Raw genomic sequence first — 24078 nt, 5'->3', positions numbered from 1 at the left:
ATCATCGGCAACACCGTCAAAGAACCAGGTAAATGTGTACTTGAGAGTGCGACGTGTGCATGTGTTGTGTGTATAAGAGAGAGATTGTGTGTGTGTGTGTGTGTGCGTGCATGTGTATGTGTATGTGTGTGTGTATATACATATATATGTGTGTGTGTGTGTGCTCGTTTGCCTTCGAACCCCCCCCCCAACACGTTTTTGCGCTGATCTGTGGTACGCTTCACTTTCCCTTTGATTCGTCCATCAATGCCACACCACACCTCGCTGTTCTCACCCTTGTGTCCCCCTGCCCCCACCCCACCCAATTTCGCTGCACAGGTGACCATTACCGGACTGCCGGAGGGCGTTGAACAGGCGCGCATCCAACTCCGCGCTCTCACCCCCGTCATCATCTGGTGTGTGCCTTCTCATCTGCACTGCCACGGGCATCTCAACACTTCGAGCATGCCAACTCATTCACACGCATGTTTGCACACACACACACACACACATCAACACACATGCACATACATGCACACACACACACAATCACACACTCAGACTTACTAACTCACTCGCTCACCCTCCAACCCCCCCCTCACCACCTCACCCCAACAACAACTCCCTCCCGCACAGCCTCGAGATACCGCCGTTTGTGCCGCGGGACGAACTGCGCATGACGCCGCTCATCCAGAACACGGCCGAGCGTTACGCAATCACCGTCTTCTTCAAGCAGCACAGCGGACGCGTGTTTGTCATGTTTAAGGGCCCGCGCGGGCGCGCGTCTGTGCTGGAGGAGGCGGCGCGGCACGTGCTGTCCACGTGGCACGTCGACCCCTCGCTGCGGTCGTACACGCTGCAGTTTGACATCTCCTCTGTGCACCACGCCGCCCTCATTGGCCACGCCCACCACGGCGCCGTCGCCCAGCTCATGCAGCGCACAAACACAAAGTGAGGGCTGCTGCGTTGCATTTGGTTGGGTGTGGAGGTGGGGTGTGGGAGGAGGGGAAGGTGGATACACGCGTACTGCATCTCTCTTGTGTGTGTATGCGTAGCTTCGTGTGTGCACGCTTGTGCGTGCTTCATTGTGCGTGCGAACCTGCGTGTGTGTGTGTGTGTGTGTGTGTGTGTGTGTGTGTGTGTGTGTAGGATGAATTCTGACAGCAGTCTCCTCCTTGTCCCTGTTTGCTGCAGGATTGTGTTTCTTGACCCCGGCCACGGCTCGTCGCTGCAAGTGACCGGTCGGCGCGAAGACGTGAAGCTCGTGCTCTGCCAGATGCAGACGCGCCTCCCAATCTCCATCACTTTTGACATCCCGCCCGACGGCACCAAGGCCCTCATGGAGTTTGCAGAACAGAGTGCGTACCCTTCTCGATTATGTGTAGTCGCTAGTGGTCGTTGTTGGTGGTCATTGTTTGTTGTTTGGTTGCTGTTGTTTGGCTGTTGTGTTGTTTGTTGCTGTTTCCTGCTGTTTTATTCTTGGTGGCCTTCAATGATATGTTTCTTGACTTTGTTAGTTGTGTCAAGTGTTACTTTGCACACAGGTAAACAAACACACACATGCGTGCGCTCACCCCACCACAACACCACACATCCCACTTCACCGCCACCACTACTGTCATCACCAGACCACCAGTCGTCGCTGGAGACGGCGCTCGCCGCCATTGTGGATCAATTTCCCACGATTCGGTGCGCGTTTAAGCTGACGGGCCAGCTGCTGACCATTACGCTGCGCGGCATTGAGGCCGCCGTGTCCCAACTCTACCAGGCCAGGCGCGCCCTTCTCATCAGGGCCCGCGTTCGCGTGAGTCTTCATTGTGTGTGTATGTGTGTGCGTGTGCGTGCGTGCGTGTATGTGTGCCTGTATGTGTGTGTGAGTGTGCGTGCGTGCGTGTGTGTGCCTTCTGTGAATGGATCCTGGTATTGTATGTGTGCGTACGTGGCTGTGGTGTCAGCCCGTCTGCGTTGTGGTGCTGTGCCGTGGTGAGTATGGCGTTGTTTTCGTCGGCTTGACGTTTCGCCTCTCCCCACTGCTTCCGCTCGGTTTCTGCGTGAGCAGCAGGTGCAGAACTTTGGCTATGGCGACATTGATATCGACGCTGAAGACTTCAACACCATTCTCTACGACCCAAAGTTCGCGCCGCCGTTCAAAGGTACTGTTTCCCCCCATACTGACACACGCGCACACTCATTTTTGCACGCGATCCCCCTCGAACACAACACACACAACACACACACACGCACGCACGCACGCACGCACACATACACACACATAAATACACACAATCCTCACTCTCCCACCCCACCCCCCCCCAAAAAAAAAAAAAAAAACCACGCCACCATCACCAGTGGACACGTTCAGCGACATCTTTGAGCACCGCGAGTCGCCCGCGCTGCCGGAGTACGATGCGCCAGACCCATCCTTCCACGTGCTCCCACACCACCAGCACCACCACCGCCACATGCACCACCACCACCCTGCTCCACCACCGCAGCTGCCGCCCCACCAACACCACCCGCACCAGCATCACCACCAGCACCACCCACAGCCGTTCCACGGCCATCCCCACCAGCCGCCGCCGCCACAGCCGCACCAGCACCAGCACCAGCACCAGCACCAGCAGAACATGTACGCGTTTGCATCTCCCGCAGCGCCGGGCCTCGCACCGCCCAACTTCTCACGGGGATCGACGTCGCCGCAGCCGCCCGCACACGGCGTCGCGCCGTACGACGTGTCTGCCAACGGCGCAGGCATGATAGACGCATTCACAGCGCCGTACCAGCAGCCGCACGCATACGCACAGGACGCGCTCGTGTCGCAGGCTGCCAGCATGCACCTTGGCCCCGTGCACCAGCCCTTCCCACAGCACCACCAGCACCACCAGCACCACCAGCTGCAGGGTGGCGCACCATTCGTTGGCGGTGACACGTCCTCGCTGTGGCAGTCCACATCGACGGACGCTGACGTGTATGTACCACCCCCCAGCAACCCTTGGCACAACCAGCCGCCGCTACCGCCGCCATCGTCGCAGCAGCACCAGCCGTCCAACACCATCACCTCCCCTGCTGCCACAGACGAGGTGGGCGTTGTTGGCGCGCCCATCAACACCCCGTCCTCAACAGCAGCATCAGCAATGGCCAACGCCTCCACGACACCACCAACAGCAGCAGCAACAACAGACAGCAGTGGCAGCGGCGGCGTCACGGATGATGCTGGCCTCAACCCATACGCCCCAATCCCATCCAAGGCCAGCAGAGACAAGCTCAAGGGTGAGATGGGCCATCCTGGTTCCTGCCTTTGTGCTTCTGTGTGTGCTTCTATGTGCTCTTTTGTGTGCTTCTGTGTGCTTCTTTGTATGTCGCAGCGTAGACCATCCTCTGGTGTGGGCGTGTGTGTGTGTGAATGCCACTTGCTGTCTGTCTATTCTTCCCTTGGTGTCCGCTCTCTCTCTCTCTCTCTCTCTCTCTCTCTCTCTCGAGGACAATTAAGACAAAGATAGGCTGTTGAGGGATAATTTTAGTCGTCAAAAGGCCCAATCGCTGATTTTGTTAGAGGCTGCTATCCACCTGACGGCCCCAAATAGTTAAGGCCGCGTCACCGCGATTGCAGCAGCTCATGGTTGCCTGGTGTGGTTGACTGCGCCGCCACCAGACATTGACTACGAGCACCGCCGCCTCCTTGCGGAGCGCGCCGTCATGCAGCCAGACTCCAGGCCCGTCCGCGTCCCAACAAAGTAATGCCGCACACTGTTGACAACGTTCAACACACATTCACAACCAACGCGCGCGCACACTAGCACACACACACACACACACACACACACACACACACACACACACACACACACACACACACACACACACACCAGCACACCAGCACACACACACCAGCACACACACAAAAGCGTGGAAGCATTGCTTCTTAGATGCCACACTATACATACACATTCTGATTCACACTGACTCCCACAACCACAACCACAACCACAACCACAACCACAACACAACCACAACCACAACCACAACCACAACCACGCCTGCTCACCCTGCTTTACCTCTCCTCCCCCCCCCATGTCCCGTGTGCAGCCTGTTTGTTGGCGACGGGTTTTCGCGGTCGATGCCTGCGCACGAGATCAAGCGACTGCGGGCACTTGAGGCGCAGCAGGCGGAGGCCGCCGCAGCCCAACACACTGGCGATGACAACCCATCCACGTCGGCTCCCAGTGACGCCGCCGCTTATGGCACTTCTGCCACCAACACCAACACCAGCACCGTTGGTGGCGGGTACGCGGCCATGCCGTCCTCCTCATCGTCGTCGGTGAGGCACGAATCACACCGCCTCTTCTCGAGCGCAATTCTCCCCAGCGGCAGCCTCGCCCGCCACGAACAGGTGTGTGTCTGCGTGTGTGCATGTATGCGCGCGTATGTGCGCGTGTGCATGCTCGTGTGTGTGTGCGCGCGTATGTGTGTGCGTGTATGCGTGTGTGTGCGCTGATGCTTCATCGCATTGGCGATGGACAAAGTCTTGCCCGTCCTCACAGATCCTCATCCATTTTGGCTCGTCTCATCGCTCACTCCCTTCCCCCTTTCCTTTGTTCCTCTCGACCATTTTCATGCGTGATCACAGCTGGAGACGCTGCCGCCGCTGCCGGAGCCCGTGCTGTCGGCAATTGGATCGAAGCAGCTGTCACCACCGTCATCCAGCAACGCACACTCGCCCAACCCGCCAACAACAACGGGCACTGCCACGCCCTCCTCGCAACCCACGGCGACCAACAGCAACGCCAACAGCAACAACAGCAGCAGCACGTCCTCCCTCACGCCATCGCGCCCGCCATCACAGACCACCGCGTCAACAGCAGCGCCAGCAACATCAACGGCGCCTCAAACATCGTTGTCCACGTCGTTGCTGGCGACGGCACCGGGGAGCGGCGTGTCGACACCCGGCAGCATGGCATCGCCTGTGATGACACGCGCGCACACGGGTGCATCGCAGTCGGGCACGCCGGCACAGAGCGCAATGCACCTCCTGCAGTCGCCCAGCCGCAGCCACGCGCCCGTCACAGAGGAGGTTAGTGTGTGTCTGTGTTTGTGTCGTGCGTGTGTCTGCGTTGTTGTGCGTGTGTGTCTGCGTGTGTGTGAACCACTGGTGGCGCTTTTGGCATGCCCCCTTCCCACACTCCCGATTCCATTCACCAGTTTTCCTTCCGGCCACCATCTCACCATCCTCGTCCCCCGCACATATGCACACTCTGTGTGTTTCTCTGTCTGTCTGTCTGTCTGTCTGTCTGTCTCTCCCTCCCCCCCTCTACCTCTCCCCCTCTACCTCTCTCTCTCTCTCTCTGTCCCTGTCGCCAGATGAAAAAGTACTGGAACGTGCGTTCGCTGCCGGAGCTCCTGGCGAAACTTGGCCTCAACAGCTACGATTCGCTCTTTGCCAAGGAGGAGATTGACCTGGCCATCTTCCTCACGCTCACGGAGGACGATCTCATCAACATTGGCGTGACCACCTTTGGCGCCCGGCGCAAGATGCTGCTCGGTGAGTTGCGACAGTGTGTTTGCTTGACCCGCTGCTACAGGCTCAAGCTTTGGGGGTTGTACACCCTACACAGCAACCTGTTGTCATGTGTAATGCAACACACCCTGCACAACAACCACAACACAATCACAACATCCCACTTCCTCTCTCCCTCTTCCACACACACACACACACACACACACACACACACACACACACACACACACACACACACACACACACACACACACACACACACACACACACACACGCTCCCCACCCATTTTCTCACCGCCTCCACCCCGTCACGACTGCTTTGCCCCCGCCCCCTCCAACCAAAACAACCCGTACAGCCATCTCCAACCTTAAGGAAATGAACGCGGAGGACCAGAGCTTCCTCGGGAACATCTACTCCCTGTCCACCTCCCTCTCCGTCTCCCCTTCCTCCTCCCTCAACTTTGGCAGGAGCGCGTAGACCAAACACGCTCCACGCGTTGCGTCATGTTACCCGCCACCGTCACCACCACCAGCACGACCCAATCACTCTCCCTCAAGGCCCTTGTTGCTTCATTCTTTGTGACAGCACTCGTTTTGACGTGCTCCCATCGCAGCACTCGCTTCTTCATCATCACCATCAGCACAGCGCTATCATCATCGTCATCGTTGTGGTCATCGTCGTCGCCATTGTTTGTGGCCACCATGAACCTTGCGTCTAGTTCGCCTTCTTTGTTACGTGTTTTTGTTTCTCTCTCTCTCTCTCTGACACTGACACTGCACTGTGTTTCTGTTCGTGCCGCTCTTGTTGCTGTTATCGAATCGCCAGAGCGCGCCGCTTGTTCTCGTTCGCCTTGAGGTTCCACGACCTTGCTTTCCTGCTCATCTACCTTCGTCCTCCTACGTCTCCGCATGGTCGCACTGCGCGTGCAATTTGCGCCCGTGTGTTGTGCAGGCGCGCAGATGTCGTTGCTTGCGTTTGCACTCGACAACGCACACGCGCGTGCGAGTGGCAACTCCTTTCTGCTTCCCACCTGCACACCCGCTCACACTCTCCATGGCATCCTTTTCATGACTTCGGTTTTCTCGTTTGATTTTTCCTCCCAGTGGTTTTAGTCTGTAGCTGTTGTTGACCATCGCCTCACTTTCTCATCCACTCGTTTTTCTCTTTCTTACCACCAAGCACATGCACGTGCTTCTTCGGCATTGGGGTTGTCCTTCTTCGTTCTTCCCCCCAAGCAACACCTCCAAGCAGCGCCCACATCATTGCTGTTCGCAACTGGATTGCTGAACAGCAGCAGCAACAGCACGTCGGAGGTTTTGCACCAGGCAGAGCCAGCAGTACTGGCTGCCACGCCTGGGGAGACAGCGGGGTTTACTGCTTCCCAGCACGCTGTCTCTTGGTTGCCCAACAACGATTCTTGCACGCAGCACACCCAGCTGCCACACGTGTCTTGCAGTGTGCTGGCTGTTGTCGCGATGATGCACTCTCATCGCTGTTCGTTTGCTTGCTTGCGTTGCTGTGTTATGCATCATGCTATGCTGCCCTTCGGTTTGTTAGTCGTTTCCGACCCGTCTCTGATATCACAACCCCTGGTTTTCGTCGTCGTCATGTGTTTGTGTGTCCCTCGTGCTTGTTCTGATCATTGTGGTTGTGTTGGTTTTTTTTTTTTTCCCCTGGCGCTTTCTTGTTGACCTAGCGTAGCATACTCCCTCCTCCTCCTCCTCCTCCTCCTCCCCCTCCTTACGTCACCCTACCACTGAGTGAACAACACCAACAAGGCACCAATGGCATGACAACGTTCATATGTGGGTGTGGGTGTGCGATTTCTTGTGCTGAGTTAGGCGTATGCGATGATGATGGTGGCTTCGAACGCAAAACACACACACACACACACACACACACACACACACACACACACACACACACACACACACACACACATACACACACACAGATACACACGCACAGTTACACACGCACAGTTACACACAACCATACACACACACACACACACTCTCTCTCTCTCTCTCTCTGTGTGATCTTGGGGTTGATTTAATCGACTACATACGAAGAGAATAGCAAGGACACGCACTCGGCCGTGGCTGCTCGACGGGAGCGGCTGCAACAACCAACACAAACGACAGACGCGAACAACGCCGAGGATCACCACCACCACCGCCAACACCAACACCACCACAATAACAACCAGCACCGCCTCTGGCACCACGACCACCGCAATAACAACCCGCACCAGCAGCAGCAGGCCATGTCACACCACCAACACGCGCGGCGTTTTGGAGATTGGGGCAGCACGTGCGGTGCACGTGGCTGATGGCCAACCAACAGACGAACACAGCAAGCAAAGCAAAAGCAAAGGGTCAATCAAACAACAAAATAAGAGACAAAGAACGCACGAGACCACAACCGGAAAGGTGAAGGACGAAGATGAAAGGGATGCGAGTTGGGGGAAAGTGGGTCACGAGGATTGAGAAAAAGGGGGGGGGGGCTGGAAGGAAGGGAAGGCGAGCACGTATCGGGTAAGCGTAGCTGCTGGGCCAATTATGAGATGAACGCAAGACCAATTAAAAACGCACAGAAAAACAAAACAATACAAAGAGCACACACAACCATGGGTGCTCCTTCCCATCACCACCAATCCACCACCCATTATCCCGCTCGACAATCATCACCAGGCATCACTTGGGTGTGAGCCTCCGGGTTGAGAGGCGGGTTCGCGGCCGTGGCACCTGCTCCTCTTCTTCTTCCCGCTGCTGCTGCTGCTGCTGCTGCTGCTGCTGCCGTTGCTGCCAGCCATCCACCTGCTCTGCTGTCTGCATTTGCGTCTTGGATCGCGTGCGTCGGCCAGCGGTGACAGCACCGCTGCTCTCCTCAAGCACATCCCTGGCTGCTCGCTTCGAGTTCATTCTTCTGTGCGAATCAGAGGGTGTTGGCGGCGTTGGCGGTGTCGGCGAGGAGACAACCGTCTCTTGTGCATCCTCCTGCCTTGGCGGTGTCTTGCGCATGTCGGCAGCTGGTGCCGCTGCAAGTGCTCTTGACACAGCGGCCTTGGATGGCGATGCGTGAACACACGCCCGACCGCCAGCAGAGACACCACGCATGCTGTCCACGCCGTGTGGCCGTTTCTTGGGCGAGTTGTAACGCGTGGGCGATTCAATGAGTACCTCGTCGGGGCTGCGCTTTCCTCTCTCACGCCTGAATGTGCTGGCATCGGCGTTGCCACTGTTGCCATTGAAATCATTGCCAGCACCACCATCAGCACCATCAACACCGTTGACACTATCATCACTATCACCACCACCATCATTGCCATGTTCCTGTGTGCCTTGTTCTTCCTCGTCGCCATCGCCCTCCGGCACAGACCGCGTTGAGGGGCAGTGTTGTCGCGCACCGCCGCTCAGGAAGTCGTAGTTGTCGTAATCGAGGTCATCGTCGTCATCAGCACCTTCGTCCTCATCTTGGCTGAACACGGTGTAGAACTCATCATCGTCGCTGTCGCCCTGCTCGTCCTTGTTCCCATCACCATCACCATCGCCGGCATCGCCATCCTCATACTCGTCCTTGGCAGATCCACGCGATGCGACATGACTACCATCACCACCATCACCATGACCGCCGCTACGACCACGCCTGCCATCTTCGGGGATCATGGGCTGGAACGGGGCTGCTTTGCCCTCGAAATTCTCCCGGTCCTGCTTGAACTCCACGTGCAGAATGCGCAGGCGGGTCCCGGGTGGCGATGTTTTGAGGATCGAGCGAGGATGGGTGGTGCGACGCGAAGCACCGGTCACTTGATCACCACCACTGCCGCCGTTGCTGCTGCCGCCGCCGCTGCCGCTGCTGCTGTTGGTGGTGATGGTGGGGTTGCTGTCGGTGGCTCTGCTGCTGGTCCTCTTGCTCTTGCTCTTGTGTACTTGACGCCGTTGCTGTTCGTCTCCTTCATCGCCGTCGTCAGCAGGGGCATCCTTCCCACCGTGAGTGGTTTTCCTGTTCTCCTTCTCGCTGACGAGTGCATCGTGCCCATCATCATCATCATCATCATCATCGTCGTCGTCGTCATTGTGGTCATCACCATCATCATCGTGGTCATCACCATCATCGCCTTCTTCTTCTTCCTGCGCTCTCTGCTGCTTCATGATTCTCTCTTGGCGGCGCCGCTCCTGTTGTGCGCGCACTGTTGCAGCAACACCAGCAGTCAGCAAGTTGCTCCCCTGCATGCCAATGTCGCGGTAGCCGTCGCCAGGGGTGCGAGCAGGCACACCGTGGTGGCTGCTGCTGGTGTTGTTGACCACAGACGTGGTGCTGGAGGTGGTTGCTGCTGTTGCTGTTGTTGATGATGTTGTTGCTGTTGCTGATGCTGATGCTGTTGTTGGTATTGCTGATGAAACAGTGCTTGTGATGGCAGTCGTTGTGGTGGCGGGCCGTGTGCGCCATGGCGCTGTTGATGGCGGCGCAGAGACGGTCGTGCGCGCTCGAGCGGTGGACGGAGGGAACGCTGATGATGACGCTGATGATGACGACGATGATGAAGATGCTGCGGCTTGGGTGACACCAGCACCTGCACCCGCAGCACCAGCAGCACGACGACGACGACGATAGTAAGAGCTGTTCTTGTCGTTCTTGTCATTGTCGCTGGTATCGTGATTGTGATGAGCGGCCTCATCCTCGCGGTCGTCAAGCAGTTCCGTGTCCGTGTCTGTGTCAAAGCCGCCGTCGCCTTCATCATCGCCCTCCGCACCGTCATCGTCACCGCTCCCGTCGCGGGCCACGTCAGGGCTGGCAAGTACACCCCCGACGCCATGGTGCTGCTGGTGATGGTGTTGATCGTGGTGGTGATCGTGGTGTTGGTCGTGGTGTTCGGGATGTGGGGGTGGCACGAGGTCTGCGGGCCGGTGACCAATAAAGAGGAGACAGTCGTCGGCGCGGCCATCAGCAGGCATTGCCCGCACAAACGCCAGACAGTGGAACAGCTCCTGTGGATGCAGATGCGTTGTTGTGTGTGGAGGGTTTGTTGTGGGTTGATTGATGGGTTGGTGGAGAAGGAGGGAGGGACATGGGGTCAGTGACGGGAGCATGTGGTGAGGAGGGCTTGATGGAATGCAAGGTGAAGGAGAGGTGCGGAAAAGGGCTGTCAACACGAACGTGCACATTTATACAGCTCCGGAGCACACGACGACGCTAAAGTGAAGCGGTAACAAACAAACAAACAAACAAACAAACAAACAAACAAACAAACAAGCAAACACACACACACACACACACACACACACACACACAAACAAACGCACCGCGCGGCGCTCGAGGAAGAAGCGTCGGGAAAATCCTTCGCAGACGTCACGAATGAGATCTGGGGCGTTGGGGACACCGGCGGCCCTGATTTCCGCCGAGAGCGAATCACACACGCACGCGCCGGCGAGGAGGGAGGGCCCGTAGCTGACGGCTGGCTCGAGGCACGCCAGATCGTGGTCTGGTTGGTGTATGGAGAGGAGCGGGGGGAGGCGGTGGGGGGCCAGGTGCAGATTGGAGAGAAGAGAGATAAGGGAGTTGTTTTTGGAAACGGATGGCATGTGTGAGGCTCAAAGTGTTGTGGTGGTGGAAGAGAAGAGGGACAAACACGCATTGGGAGCACGGATGACCGAACACAAAATTGGTCATACAACCACAATCACACACGTACAATCACGCCATACACCAACATTCATCATCTCACGCCCCACAACCCCATAAACAAACAGAATCAAATCACCACAGTCGCACAATCACCATTACGTGCAACGCACGTGTGAGGATGAAGTTGCACTGCGCGTTTGCGCGGTGCCAGAGGCGATCACGGTTCCAGTTGCCGTTGCCGAGGACAGCGGTGAGGAGAGTGATGAAGCGGCAGGGCGTCATGATGTTGAGGTTGAACCCAAGGCGGTGGAACAGGATGGTCTCGTTCTCCTGGCAGTGGTGGCAGTGGTGGCAGTGGTGGCAGTGGTGGTGGTGATGGAGATGGGGGGGGGGGTTGGCAGGAGGGAAGGTTAGAAGAGTGACAAGAAACGGAATGATGTGGGATGCGTGAGAGCAATGCACGGTGAGTTGTGCCGCATGCGCAGGCGTCACCACATGGGGTACACACAACATGCATGTACAAAACGTAACAGAACATGGCACACACATACACAAACACACAAATACACACAAACACATGCACACAATACACACACGCACACGCACACACACACAATACACACACGCACGCACAAACACACAAATACACCCACACCCACGCACACACACACACAAATACACACACGCACAGATACACACACACACACACACACAATACACACACGCATGCACAATCACCACGCATATGCATTCGCACCTCGATGAGCCGCCACTCGGTGTGAAAGATGCGCTGGATGGCGTCGCGATTGACTGTTTCCACGTCAATGTACTTCTGGGCGACGGAGTAGGCGGTGGCGGCCGCAATGCGCACGATAGTGTGCGCGTTGTCTACGTGCGCGCGCGGGCCGATGGAGGCAAGGTAGGCGTCCAAGGCCGCGAGGGCGAGCGAGAAGACTTGCTGGCTGACGGTTGGGTTGTTGCGGGGTTGCCCGTGCCGGTTCAACGAAGCCATCTGACGTTGAGAAAGCGGTGGGTGGAAAGGGGAGATGAGGCACAGAAGAAGAAGGAGAAGAAGGAGAAGAAGCAGGAGGAGGAGGAGGAGGAGAGGTCAATGAGAGCATGAGCATGAACGCACGGGATGATAACGCAGAGACCCCCGCCTTCTTGGATGACAGACACTTTGCAATCCAAAACTGCACGCCATCGCCGCACTCCATCACACACACATACACACACATACATCAAGCAGACACACACAGACACACACACATGCATCAAGCACAGACAGACATACACACACACACACACTCATACACACGCACACAGACATGTGACGCGCACCTCGAGAAGGTCGTTGGCGACGACTTGGCGGAGTTCAAAGAGGTCGAAGCGGATGAGGGTTGGCATGAGGTGCGTAAAGAGACGTGCGTGGCGCTGTGTCTCAACTCGCAGAGCCCACTCGAACTTCTTGATCCATGCTCGCTCTTCGTTGGCCATCGTTGTTGGTTCTTGGGGAAGGGAAGCTTGTGAGCGGAGAGGAGGATGTGGCGTTGAGTCCCGGTGGGGAAGAGAAAGAGAAAGTGCGAGAGAAAAGAGCCGAAGAAGAAGAACGAGGGGAGAGGAGGGAACAACAGGAGGGGGGAAGGGGAGCGTGTGGCTTATCACCACGGACCACACCACCACATGGAACTTGGATGAATGGGAAGTGGACCGGTGCGAACACACACGAAGGAAAGGACAGATGGGGTGATCAAAAACGAGGCGTTGATGGAAGAGCAAAGGGGGGGGGGGATGTGAGGAGGGCACGGGCAGAGAGGGGAAGAGATGAGACAAAACAACAACAACAAAAGGAAGAAAGGGGAAAGGAGGGAAGAGAGAGAAGAGAGAGAAGAGAGAGGGGGTGACCCGGCCCAAGCAAGCCACACCACACCAAAAAGAGGAGAGAGGGGGGAAGCGAAAAAGGAACGAGCAGCAGGCGGTGGTGGCAGCAGTGGCAGGGCGAGACGAAGGAGGGGGAACGAAGAAGGAAGAAGAAGCAGAAGCACACACACAACACACCACACTCAAAAAGACAGGACACTTTGGTCGCAAATCAGTGACAGCAGCAGCATGAGAAGCAGCACGAAAGAAAAACAACAGCTTGCCGCACACACACTTGCGCGGGTTGAGTGCGGGAAGATGATTTGTGTATATTTTCAGTAGAAAACGTATACGTCACCATTCCTTTGGGTGACGCACGAAGGGGCGAATGGGTGACAGCCACGAAAAAGTGCTGAATCAGCAGAAAAAACAGCGCGCTTGTTGCTTGCTTGGAGGAGGAAGACAGCTGAAGACAAAGTGAAGAAGGCTGTGGTGTTGTGGTGGTGGTGGGAACGGGCAACGTGTTTGCTTGGTGTGCTGGGAGACATCGACGAGCAGCCACCATTAGCAGTGCGCACGGATACATCTCACTGCATGCTGTCATGGCGTTGGAGTACGAGCGGGAACGGACGTTTGCTGGGCTTGCTGGTGACTATGCCTTGTCGCTTGTGCCGATTGTTCGATGGCTTCCCAAATACACGCTATCAAAGGTGTGTGTTTGCGTGTGTGTGTGCGTGTGCGTGTGTTCGGATGTGTGTGTGTTTGCGTGTGTGAGCGTGTGTTAGCATGTGTGTGCGAGTGTGTGCAAGTGTGTGCAAGTGTGTGCAAGTGTGTGCTGTTGCAACTGTGTGGCGATTTGGGTTGTGGGTTGTGCAAGCCTTTCTGCGCGCTGAGATGCTCGCTGTCACCTTACCCACGTGTCTATTCCTCCATGTGCCTCCCCATTTCTTCTTTTCTCCTTCATCACGTGTTTAACAGGCACGCAATGACTTCATCGCCGGGCTCACAGTCGGCCTGATGGTCGTGCCACAAGCATTGGCATACGCCAGCATCGCCGGCCTTGACGAGCAGGTAGCACAATCTGTGTGTGTAAGTGTGCGTGCGTGCGTGTGTGCGTGTGCGTGTGTGTGTGTGTGTGCGTGTGCGTGTGTGTGTGTGTGTGTGCGTGTGTGTGTGTGTGTGTTGCACGAGGCGGCATTGCGCATTGGTGATGATGACGCTGACAATCATGCCTGTCCATTCATCTGTGGCTGGTGCAGTATGGCCTGTACTCTGCGTTTATGGGCTGCTTCGTGTACGTGTTCCTCGGCACGGCCAAAGACATCACCCTTGGCCCAACAGCCATCATGTCTCTCCTCACAGCGTCAAACTCCGATCAAGTCTGTGCATGGTTGTGTGTGTGTGTGTGTGTGTGCGTGTGTGTGTGCGTGTGTGCGTACGTGGAGCACGTGCAAATGTGGCGCCGAGTTGTCGCGCTGTTGTCTGTGGCAAGCTGCACAGCCAGCAACGCTGCTCTCATGCCTGATCAAACATTGCACACGTGCTTATCAGGTGGACGGAAAGACGGTCCCGGCCCACGCCATCTTCCTCACGTTCATGGCTGGCGTCATCCAGCTTGGCATGGGGCTGCTGCGCCTCGGTACGCAGTTGCAGTGGTGGTGGTGGTGGTGGTGGTGGCGCTGCCATGGATGCAGTTCAAGTTATTGCTGCCTCACGTGTACATGTGCACACGTTCAGACATGCACACACGCACACACAATTCATTCACACACGTCAATCTTCCACGTGCACGCAATGGCCATTGATCTCAGGGTTCATCGTGGACTTCATCTCATATCCCGTCATCTCTGGCTTCACCTCCGCCGCTGCCATCACCATCGGCTTTGGCCAAGTCAAGGTGGGCCACCGTCATGTTCACGCACGTGTGCACGTGCTGACTGCTTCCAGTGCCTGAGTTGTGCGTGTGCATGTACCCCTGTCTTGATCTTCATTCACATCCACTGTTTGTGCACGTGCACACACACACACACACACACACACACACACACACACACACACACACACACACACACACATACGCACATACGCACATGTCAGCACCTCTTTGGACTGCGCGGTGTACGCCGACCGTTTACGCAATGCGTGTATGACACGTTTCGCAAACTCAACCACACCATGTACGTGTGTGTGTGTGTATGTATGTATGTATGTGTGTGTATGTATGCATGTATGTATGTATGTATGTATGCATGTATGTATGTATGTATGTATGTATGTCGCGACAAACGTGCCGTTTCCTCCTGTGCGCGCACGTCATGTGACCACTGTGACTGCGTGCACCCCAACTTACCTCATGTTACCACATAACAGCGTGCCGGATTTGCTCCTCGGCTTCGTCTGCATCGTCGCCCTCTACTTGCTCAAAGTAAGCATGTGTGTGTGTGTGTATGCGCTTGCACCGTGCAAAGCAGTGTGCTGCTCCGCCAATGACCAAACTCCCTTTCATCCATGACGCACACGGACCACCAACCATCATTCATGACCTCCTTCTCGGAGAAGACCACCACCTCAAAGCCGAGCTGGTAACACGTGATCAGGAACTCGTCCAATCCCGGCTGTTGCATTCGATCCTTCTATTGCTTGACTGCCTTTGTCTGCTCCTCCACTTTGTGTGTGTGTGTGTGTGTGTGTGTGTGTGTGTGTGTGTGTGTGTGTGCGTATGTGTGTGTGTGTGTGTGTGTGTGTATGTGTGTGTGTGTGTGTGTGCGTGTGTGCGTGAATGGTGATAGAGGATGAATGGTCGCATGAGCATCAAAAGGGGGAAGAACGGCTGTCGTTGTCTCCTCATGTCAAACACACACCACATCCACACAAACACACACACCACATCCACACAACACATACACCGTGTCCAGCCCTCACCGTCCATTCTGTGTGGAGGAGGGTGTCTTCGAGATCAAGGACAATGGTGTAGTCTGATGCGCGGTACGGGTACGGCAGAATATCTGGCAGGAGCGGCTCGGGGTTTGGGTCCATCTTGTCCTACGAGGGAGAAAAAGTTGGAGGGACACATGTGGTTTTCCGTGTACGAGGCGGGCACGTGAACGCTACTCGCTGTGGCTAGCCTCTCTTGCTCAACACCACACACCAACATAACTGTGACGCAGCACAGCTTCGAGCAGCACATCATATCACAGCACGGCACAGCACAGAATAGAGTACCCTACTCCACTCCATTACACTCTACTCCACTCCACTACACGACACTACACTGTGCTGCACTGCACTACACTGTGCTGCACTGCACTACACTGTACTGTACTGCACTGCACCTTGCAGCGCTGCTTACCTGGTACACCTGGTGTGCGTTCTTCCAGGCGCGCGACACCCAAGCGGAAGGCGACATGTCTGCACACATGCACAAGGACATGTCAGTGCCAGTGCCAGAGGCACAAGGACAGGGAGGGAGGCATCGTGACACGTGAACAACAGACGCACACGCAACCCACCTGGCTCTGGGGGTGCTGGCTGACCAGGCTCCGTTGGTGGAACGGGCTCGGGTGCACCTGCAACAGAAAGAGACAGTGCACACATGTCAGCACGGCCCGGACCGCGCGCACACACGAGTTGCCACATTGGCATAGAGACAGACAGACAGACGGACGGACGGACGGAGAGAGATAGACAAAGAAGAGAGAGACAGAGAGACAGACAGAGAGATAGACACGGGAGTCAGACAGACACACACACGCACACACACACACACACACACACACACAGACACACACACACACATACACACGCCAACAAACAAACACACAAACGCACACACAAACGCACAGACAGACACACACACACACACACACCAAGGGTGTAGATGCCAAAGGCAGTGGTGAGGGCAAAGGCACCCGCGGTGGCGGCGGCGATGATGCCGCCCAGGCCGCTGGAATCCTTCTTCTTCTTGGCCTGGGCTGCGAGGCTGCGCCGGCTCGACAGGGCCAGCTGCGCCCACGCAGACCTACACACGCCATTGCCAGCGATGGCGGCGGCGGCCCTTGCCGATGCTGCTGTTGTCGACGCTGATGCTGTCACCAGCGTTCTTCGTGCAGCAGCTGCTGCTACTGCCGCGGCTGCTGCTGCTGTCGTGCTGCTGCTGATGCTGCAAGGGGCACGTGCCCGCGCTGCAAGCAGGTGCCGCACCACACCACGTGCACTGGATTGCATGGTGATGGGGTATCAGGTGTGGCTCCTTGTGCTTCTCAGTCGGAACAATGACGTCAGCCACAGACAGATGAGTGATGTGATGATGTGAACTTCCTTCCCCCTTCTCACACGCGTCAGCCACTCAACCTTCAAGAAGGTTGGTTTCCTTCTCCTTCTCGTGCTTCGGCTTGTTCTCCTCCTGTTCCCTTCCTCCCGTTGCCTCGTGGCTGCACTGATGATGATCACACGCTGCTGCTGATGCCTTTTCTTCCCCTTTGTTGCGTTGTCTTGCTGAAAACGCCACACACGCGCGTGCAGAGAAAATCTGCTAATGATACCAACCACTATTCCTCAGCCTCATCGGCAAGTCCTCACACCGCTTTGTGTTGTTGTTTGTTTGTCTGGCTGGCGTTGCTTGCTTGTGCTGTCAGCCTTGCTTGCTTGCTTGTTTCGTGCCTTCGCTGCTGCCTTCATTGTGCGTTCGCTCACCCCCGCCTCCCTTGTCCTCCCCTCGCCCCCCAAACACCCACCCACAACGGTTAGAAGAAGAAGAAGAAGTGCGTGTGTGGTGTTTGCCGACGAGCAGCTGTGCGTGCCCGTGTGTTGTTTGTTGGGTTGCGTCTTGATACAGACTGCCTTGCGTTGGGGCTTCCTCCGCTCGAGCGTTTTGCGCCTCTTGCTTTATTTGGGTTTAGCCCTGGCCATCACCCTCGTCATCGTCGTGGTCAGCAACAGCAACAGCAACAGCGGCAGCCGAAACGGGCGGTTGTGAGAAGCAGGTGTCGTCGTCATCCTCATCCCCATCAGGGAGCTGTGGATCAAACCAAAACACGCGCACGAACACACCAAAACCTTGCTGTCATCATTGCCATCAATCAATCTTCCATCCAACCCTTCCAAGCCCACACATCCCTCGTCATTTCCCTGACCGGGAGGTTCGTGCCACCACCTCCACCACCACCCACTACTACCACCGGCATTATTGACGTGCTGACATTCAACCACCAGCACCACCAGCACCAGCGACAACACCGACTTCATTATTGGTTTGCCGTCCTTCTCGAGTGGTAAGTGCCATTTTTTTTTCCATTCCCACCAACCGAGTTCCCACGGCACGCATCTTGGCTTGTCACCCTTTTCTCTCGTCCTTGTCGTTGTCGTTTGTTCCTCTCCAACTTGCCTTCTTTCTTTCCGCACGCGCGCGCACGCCTTTGTTGACGTTGCCCGGGGTTCGTGCGACAACCGTGTCATCCATATTGGTCACCGTGTTGCTTTGTTTGCGTGTCCTGAATGTCTCTCGCTGCCTCTCGTCTTTGTGTCTGTGTCTTTGTTACTCCGTGTGGTGGTTGCCGTCGTGCGGTTGCCGTAACCGTTCATGGGAATGGCGTGAGGGTGCATGACAAAGTGTTGGTGACGTGGACGCGCGGTGAGGGGCTCGGGTGACATGGCATGCCCTGCATATCGACCACCTCGCTCACCGATCCCTCCCGCTTGTTTTGTTGTTGTTGTTGTTGCTGTTGCTGTCATCGTTGTGGTCGCTGTCGCTTGTCGTGTTCCATTTGCTGCGCGTGTGCGTGTGTGTGCGGTCTGTGTGTGGTCTGTGGTGCGTGTTGTGTTGCCACATCTCCTCTCTCCTCCCCCTCCTCCCCCCCCCTCCCTCTCTCTCTCCCTCTCTCTCCCTCTCTTGTGTATGTGGCGGGTTTTTACAGAAGCAACCCCGAGGTCGTGCCGGAAGCCTGCCCGTTGATCCTCCCCCCCCCCCAAACCAGCTCCAAGCAAATACACCACCGTCTCCCCATCTTCACCTGATCGTCTGATCGCCCGCTCCCCCAATACCAGCCCACGTCCACCCCACGCACAGAGCACGCAAGACAGCAAGCCAGCAAACCAAGCAAGACCACAGGCAAGCGCACGCCGTTTTGGCCGCTGTAGTGTGCTTGCACGCATCGCATCGCATCGCATTGTATCGCCACCGCCGTCGCCATGGATGTGAAAAACTTCCTCCGGCACCAGCTGGACAGCTCTAGTCTGCCGCCATCACCGCACGAGCTCACCCCAGTTACGCCTCGCTCCCCGACCGCGGGCACGCCCTCCCGTAAGCGCGATGCCGCCGAGTCGAGGGCTGGTGGCAACGCGGCTGCAACCAGCCCGGCCGATATCAGCCACCATCATCACCAGCACCATCACCCACAGCAGCAGCAACAGCAGCAGCAGCACCAGCAGACGTCACCATTCTTGCCTGGCCAGACGCACAGTCCAACCACACACGCGCGCGTGCTGCCGTCTTCAGCCGTGAAAGCTGCTAAGACACAAGACCCGCGCATGAAGAAAGGTGCGCATGCATGGCGTAGTGTCTTACCTGTCTTGCATGTCTTGCATGTCTTGCATGTCTTGGTGTCATGCATGCGTGCTCGTTTCCACCTGCGTGCGTGTGTGTGTGTGTGTGTGTGTGTGTGTGTGTGTCGAGAAATTCTCTAAGACACGACCTCTTAGGGAGCATCAGGTAGTAATCACTAGATTTGACAGCGTGCCGATCACAACTCCAACGAAGTGGCGAGCAAGCGGATGGTGTTTCTTGGTTATCGAAGGCGTTTCGACAGATCTGGTGCCCACACTACCTGAGGTTATAACCTTAGCTAGACGCGAAGCGCAGTGCTGCTGGAGCCATAACCCAGTATGCCTCTTTAGCCCAAGGCTGATGGATGTTGGCTTACGTAGCGATGACACAGGTAAATGTGACTTAAAGTCACTAACACCGCTAATAAGGTCGAACAAGGATTCGTCTAGAGTTGTGGAAATCGAGTAGCTGAGTGCACCGCTCACCGTCTTAACAGCCCGATTGTCTTTCGAATCGATCCGCGTGGCTGTCTTGTCATGTCTTGGTGTCATGCATGCGTGCTCGTTTCCTACCCTCGCGTGCGTGTGTGTGTGTGTGTGTGTGTGTGTGTGTGTGTCACCACGATGCGTCATCACATGCGCTTTGCTCCATGCCCCTTGTCACCACCATGGCCACCCATCAGGCAAACGCATTGACGGCCGCTCGCGATCACAGCACCGCTCGGACCCTTTTGCCCATCTCAAGACGCACCACACTGTACGCCCGCCGCTGCTGTGCTTTTGTGTTTGTGTGTGTGTGCGTGCGTGTCTGTCTGTGTGTGTGTGCGTGTCTGTCTGTGTGTCTGTGTGTCTGTGTCTGTGTTTGCTCCATTGACTTAAACCCCACTGAGTTGACGACACGTTTCGCTGCTCCTTGCCTCCTCATCATCATCATCATCTCGCCAGTCGCACTCTGCGTTCCATCAGCGGCAGCGCTCATACGACCTCGCCCACGGCAAATCACAGTAAGAGAGTGTGTGTGTGTGTGTGTGAGTGTGTGTGTGTGTCGAGAGGCGTTGGGTGATGCTCGCTCGTGCGTTTCTCCAAACCCTTGCCACAATCGCCAAATTCTCCTACTCACACAATCATCATCACTATTGCCACCATCATTACCATCAGCAGCAGCAGCAGCTGGTCGCTGAGCTCGTGGGACGGCCCCATCACGCGTCACGACAGCACGGGCGACCTGTATGCGGAGTTTTCTGATCTCCCGCCCGGGTGGTCCGTCGGCAAGACCCCTGTTGGCGCAATCTACTTTATCGAGTCAGTTCTCGCACATGCTTTGTTGTGTGTGTGTGTGTGTGTGTGTGTGTGTGTGTGTGTGTGTGTGTGTGTGTGTGTGTGTGTGTGTGTGTGTGTGTGTGTGTGTTGGACCTTGTGCTCGGTCGACTTGCTTGTCCATGCACACACACACAAATAGCACACAATCTCTCTCAGCGACAACACATGCCCTCCTTCCTTTCCTTTCCTCGCTCCCTCCTCACCCTCACTCAACCAACACCATCCCCACCACACTCTCCATCCCCCACCACCAGCGAGCGCCGCAAGACAACGACGTGGCTCGACCCGCGCACCCACCGCCCGTACCCTGGCCGCCCAACGCAGCCCGGGCAGAGCAACGCGTCGCCGGCACAGGCAGATGGGCTGCCGGCTGGCTGGGAGATGGTGCTCACCCCTAGCGGCAAGCCGTACTTTGTCGACCACGTCAACAAGGCCACCACCTGGGAAGGTGTGTGTATGTTGTGTGTGTTGTGTGTGTGTGCGTATGTATGCTGTGTGTATATTGTGTGTGTGCATTGTGTGTGTGCGTGTGTGTGTGTGTGTGTTTGTCTGTTTGTGTGTTTGCTGATGGGGCCTGTCACCCATCGTTGCTTGCACCCTGCATCTCTTGCCCCTGTCTGCCCTCCCCCCTCACCACCGATCACCGCCAATGACCACGGCCGCCAGATCCGCGCTCCCACCACCGCCCGTCGTCGCCCTCGCCTCCCGGTGGCGCCGGCAGCAGCGATGTGCACTCGCGCATTGAGCAGCTGCGGCTGGAGCGACAGCGGCTGACGGACCAGGCGCGCATGATTGATGAGGCCTTGCATCGCGAGATGCATGGCGCATCTTCGTCATCACCGCCGCCGACAGCAACAGCACCAGCGCTCGCACCCGACCACCACCAGCACCAGCACCTTCATCATCATCGTCATCATCACCAGCAGCACCAGCACCATCAGCATCATCAACACTTGTCGTCGTCCAGCATGGATATTGATGATGAGGCGAAGACTCACGCCGGCGCGGCACACCAGGTGTGTGTGCGTGTGGTGTGTGTTGTGTGTTGTGTGTTGTGTGCTCTGTGTGTGTGTGTGTGTGTGTGTGTGTGTGTGTGTGTGTGTGTTTGTGTGTTTGTGTGTGTTTGTGTTTGTGTGTGAGTGCAAGCTGCGCTCACCTGAAGGTCGACCTTGGCACTTCAATGCTTCCTATTCCACATCTTACTCCCCCCCCCCCCTTCTACCTCACCACCATCACCACATCCCTCTATCACCATCATCACCACCATGCCGCCAATCGCCACAGCGCCACTCCTCGTCCTCGTCGTCCGTGCTTCACGCTGGCCCGACACCCTCGTTCATCGGGCCGCCACACTGCCCCTCCAGCCACCACCGCCGCCACAGCCATGTCTTCTGCGAGGCATCCACCCCAACAGACGCCAGCGCACACCGCGCGCCGTCCTACTCGTGGTCTGCAATGCCCTCCACACAGGTCCGGTGCCACGTCCTCTCGCCCCCCCCCCCCCCTGCGTGTGTTGTGTTGTGTTGTGTTGTGTTGTGTATGTGTATGTGTGTGTGTTGTGTATGCATACTTTGTGTGCGTTGTGTATGCATACTTTGCGTGTGATGTGTGGAGTGTTGCATGCCCGTGTTTGCACATCATCTCCTTCTCACCATGCCCAACCCCCCCCCCCCCCAACTCACACAATTCGCTGCATCAGGTGCCGACACGCAGTGCGTTTCCGTTCAACAACGACCGGTTCCACCATGTGAGTGATGACAACCCGTATGTGCGGGCGAGCAAGTCCACCAAGACAACGCCGCCGGCGTCCGTGTCTGCGTTTGCGTCGTCCTCCCCGTCGTTCAACGTCATGCACCAGCGCATTGACGAGACGTGTGGCGGCAATGGCGGCGGTGATGATGACGACAGCCACGCGCACGTGTCCCCGCACGCGGACCCAAACACGACCCCGTCACCGGTCAACACGCTGCGTGGCAACCCCCGCATCATCGACGTGGGTGCAGACGCGAACGATGTGCTGGGCGACCTCGATCTCCTGTCACCGCACCATCCCGACACCGCCAACCCGGCGCCAGCCGCAAACACCAACGCTACCGCGGGCAACAGCAACAGCAGCAGCAACAGCAGCCGCGGCGGCGGCAACAACAACAGCAGCAGCCATGCCAGCGCCAACAGCAGCAGCAACAGCATCGACAATGGCAACGGCAACGGCGGCAATAGCAGCAGCAATCACGGCAGCCGCCACCACGACCATCACCACGAGCACGAGCACGGGGGCGATGCGGCCGCGCAAAGCAAGTTTGACATGTTGTTTGGCGCGGGCCCTGACGGCGACGGCGACGACATTGACATGAGCATCCTTGACGAGCTTGACCGGCGTGACGAGCTGCTCATGTCCTCGGACGCGCTGCCGGATCTCGGCGCCAGCACGTCGCTTGACGCGTTCTTCGCGCCGTCCCCCGACCACGCCCTCAGCATGCTCCACTGAGACCACAGCCCAAGGTGCAATTGTGCTTCGTGGGTGCTTCGTGGGTGCTTCATGGGTGTTGTGTCGCTGCGGCTGCGCCTGCGGCTGTTCTATGCTATTGTACCGCCACCTCTCCTTGTGCACCCGTCGGGTCACGTGCAAGTGGCCATGATCATCAACCTGAAACGATGTAACTGATCCCTTCTTTCGTCCTTTGCCGCTTTCATCACGTCTGTGCTTTTGCTTCTACCATTGTGTGTGCGTGTGTCTTTTGTGTTGTCGTTCCTCTAGACCACCTTGCTTGCTTGCTTGCTTGCTTGCTTGCTTGCTTGCTTGCTTGCTTGCTTGCTTGCTTGCTTGCTTGCTTGCTTGCGCGTTTCCTGCTCGTTGGGGATAGGCTTGCCGTGCCCATGTTTGATGTGTTGTGTTGAGCTGGCGCTGCCATAGTTGCGCTTTGTGTTGCGTTACATCACGACACTGAACCTTGTTTGGTTGCGTGTGTTTCATTGGTGTTGCCGAGGTGGTAGCGGCTGCTGTTGGCGCTGGTTTCTTCTTCTAACTCTTTTTTTTTCGTACCGCTGCGTGTGAATGTTCCTAACAGAGAGTCGTTTGTGGTGCGTAGTCATGTCACCATCACATGAAAACAATGGATGATTGCCTCTATTGACACAGCTGATATGTTTGTGGGAGGTGTGCTGATGACAGGCGTAACGTCAGAGCAAAGCACGGAGACAGACAGAGGCAGCCACAGAGAAGACAGACAGAGGC

At 56.7% G+C, this 24078-nt stretch overlaps 5 protein-coding genes across 5 annotated transcripts; 3 read left to right on the top strand and 2 right to left on the bottom strand.

The window, feature by feature from the left end:
• PTSG_06061 (uncharacterized protein) lies at positions 1–7276 on the top strand. The gene is made up of 12 exons (XM_004992900.1): positions 1–28; positions 319–395; positions 616–930; positions 1174–1337; positions 1608–1783; positions 2039–2132; positions 2329–3249; positions 3632–3713; positions 4066–4369; positions 4607–5050; positions 5338–5518; positions 5851–7276. Exons 3-12 carry the CDS (start codon positions 656–658, stop codon positions 5970–5972), a joined length of 2763 nt encoding a protein of 920 aa, XP_004992957.1. The 5' UTR covers positions 1–28; positions 319–395; positions 616–655; the 3' UTR covers positions 5973–7276.
• Positions 7277–7535: 259 nt separating this feature from the next.
• On the bottom strand, positions 7536–13298 carry PTSG_06060 (uncharacterized protein). Its single transcript, XM_004992899.1, has 5 exons — positions 12465–13298; positions 11881–12135; positions 11294–11453; positions 10802–10980; positions 7536–10486 (listed from the first exon to the last, which is right to left on the bottom strand). Exons 1-5 carry the CDS (start codon positions 12618–12620, stop codon positions 8192–8194), a joined length of 3045 nt encoding a protein of 1014 aa, XP_004992956.1. The 5' UTR covers positions 12621–13298; the 3' UTR covers positions 7536–8191.
• A 39-nt stretch (positions 13299–13337) lies between these two features.
• On the top strand, positions 13338–15569 carry PTSG_06059 (sulfate transporter; the record flags this gene model as incomplete). The annotated part of the gene is made up of 8 exons (XM_004992898.1): positions 13338–13693; positions 13962–14054; positions 14243–14362; positions 14535–14622; positions 14795–14880; positions 15081–15160; positions 15354–15408; positions 15543–15569. Exons 1-8 carry the CDS (start codon positions 13586–13588, stop codon positions 15567–15569), a joined length of 657 nt encoding a protein of 218 aa, XP_004992955.1. The 5' UTR covers positions 13338–13585.
• A 47-nt stretch (positions 15570–15616) lies between these two features.
• Positions 15617–17207, bottom strand: PTSG_06058 (uncharacterized protein; the record flags this gene model as incomplete). The annotated part of the gene is made up of 5 exons (XM_004992897.1): positions 15617–15648; positions 15890–16025; positions 16333–16391; positions 16493–16549; positions 16850–17207. 5 exons carry the CDS (start codon positions 17205–17207, stop codon positions 15617–15619), a joined length of 642 nt encoding a protein of 213 aa, XP_004992954.1.
• A 328-nt stretch (positions 17208–17535) lies between these two features.
• Positions 17536–23969, top strand: PTSG_06057 (uncharacterized protein). The gene is made up of 9 exons (XM_004992896.1): positions 17536–18253; positions 18896–19518; positions 20207–20280; positions 20469–20527; positions 20682–20825; positions 21098–21291; positions 21510–21859; positions 22128–22313; positions 22543–23969. The coding sequence occupies exons 2-9, from the start codon at positions 19170–19172 to the stop codon at positions 23329–23331; spliced, it is 2145 nt and encodes a 714-aa protein (XP_004992953.1). The 5' UTR covers positions 17536–18253; positions 18896–19169; the 3' UTR covers positions 23332–23969.
• Positions 23970–24078: the final 109 nt, after the last annotated feature.

This window comes from Salpingoeca rosetta (genome assembly GCF_000188695.1).
Source record: "Salpingoeca rosetta unplaced genomic scaffold supercont1.15, whole genome shotgun sequence".
Taxonomy (NCBI): Eukaryota; class Choanoflagellata; order Craspedida; family Salpingoecidae; genus Salpingoeca; species Salpingoeca rosetta.
This window is presented reverse-complemented; position numbering and strand designations above follow the sequence as displayed.

Excerpts from the sequence above, each read along its gene's own strand:
- PTSG_06061 (XM_004992900.1), top strand. The coding sequence starts at position 656 with ATGACGCCGCTCATCCAGAACACGGCCGAGCGTTACGCAATCACCGTC. Across the intron at positions 1,784-2,038 it reads TCATCAGGGCCCGCGTTCGC|CAGGTGCAGAACTTTGGCTA; the intron begins GTGAGTCTTCAT and ends CTGCGTGAGCAG. Across the intron at positions 2,133-2,328 it reads GTTCGCGCCGCCGTTCAAAG|TGGACACGTTCAGCGACATC; the intron begins GTACTGTTTCCC and ends CACCATCACCAG.
- PTSG_06060 (XM_004992899.1), bottom strand. The coding sequence starts at position 12,620 with ATGGCCAACGAAGAGCGAGCATGGATCAAGAAGTTCGAGTGGGCTCTG. Across the intron at positions 12,136-12,464 it reads TCGCCAACGACCTTCTCGAG|ATGGCTTCGTTGAACCGGCA; the intron begins GTGCGCGTCACA and ends TCTCAACGTCAG. Across the intron at positions 11,454-11,880 it reads CCGAGTGGCGGCTCATCGAG|GAGAACGAGACCATCCTGTT; the intron begins GTGCGAATGCAT and ends CACCACTGCCAG.
- PTSG_06057 (XM_004992896.1), top strand. The coding sequence starts at position 19,170 with ATGGATGTGAAAAACTTCCTCCGGCACCAGCTGGACAGCTCTAGTCTG. Across the intron at positions 19,519-20,206 it reads AGACCCGCGCATGAAGAAAG|GCAAACGCATTGACGGCCGC; the intron begins GTGCGCATGCAT and ends GCCACCCATCAG. Across the intron at positions 22,314-22,542 it reads CTGCAATGCCCTCCACACAG|GTGCCGACACGCAGTGCGTT; the intron begins GTCCGGTGCCAC and ends TCGCTGCATCAG.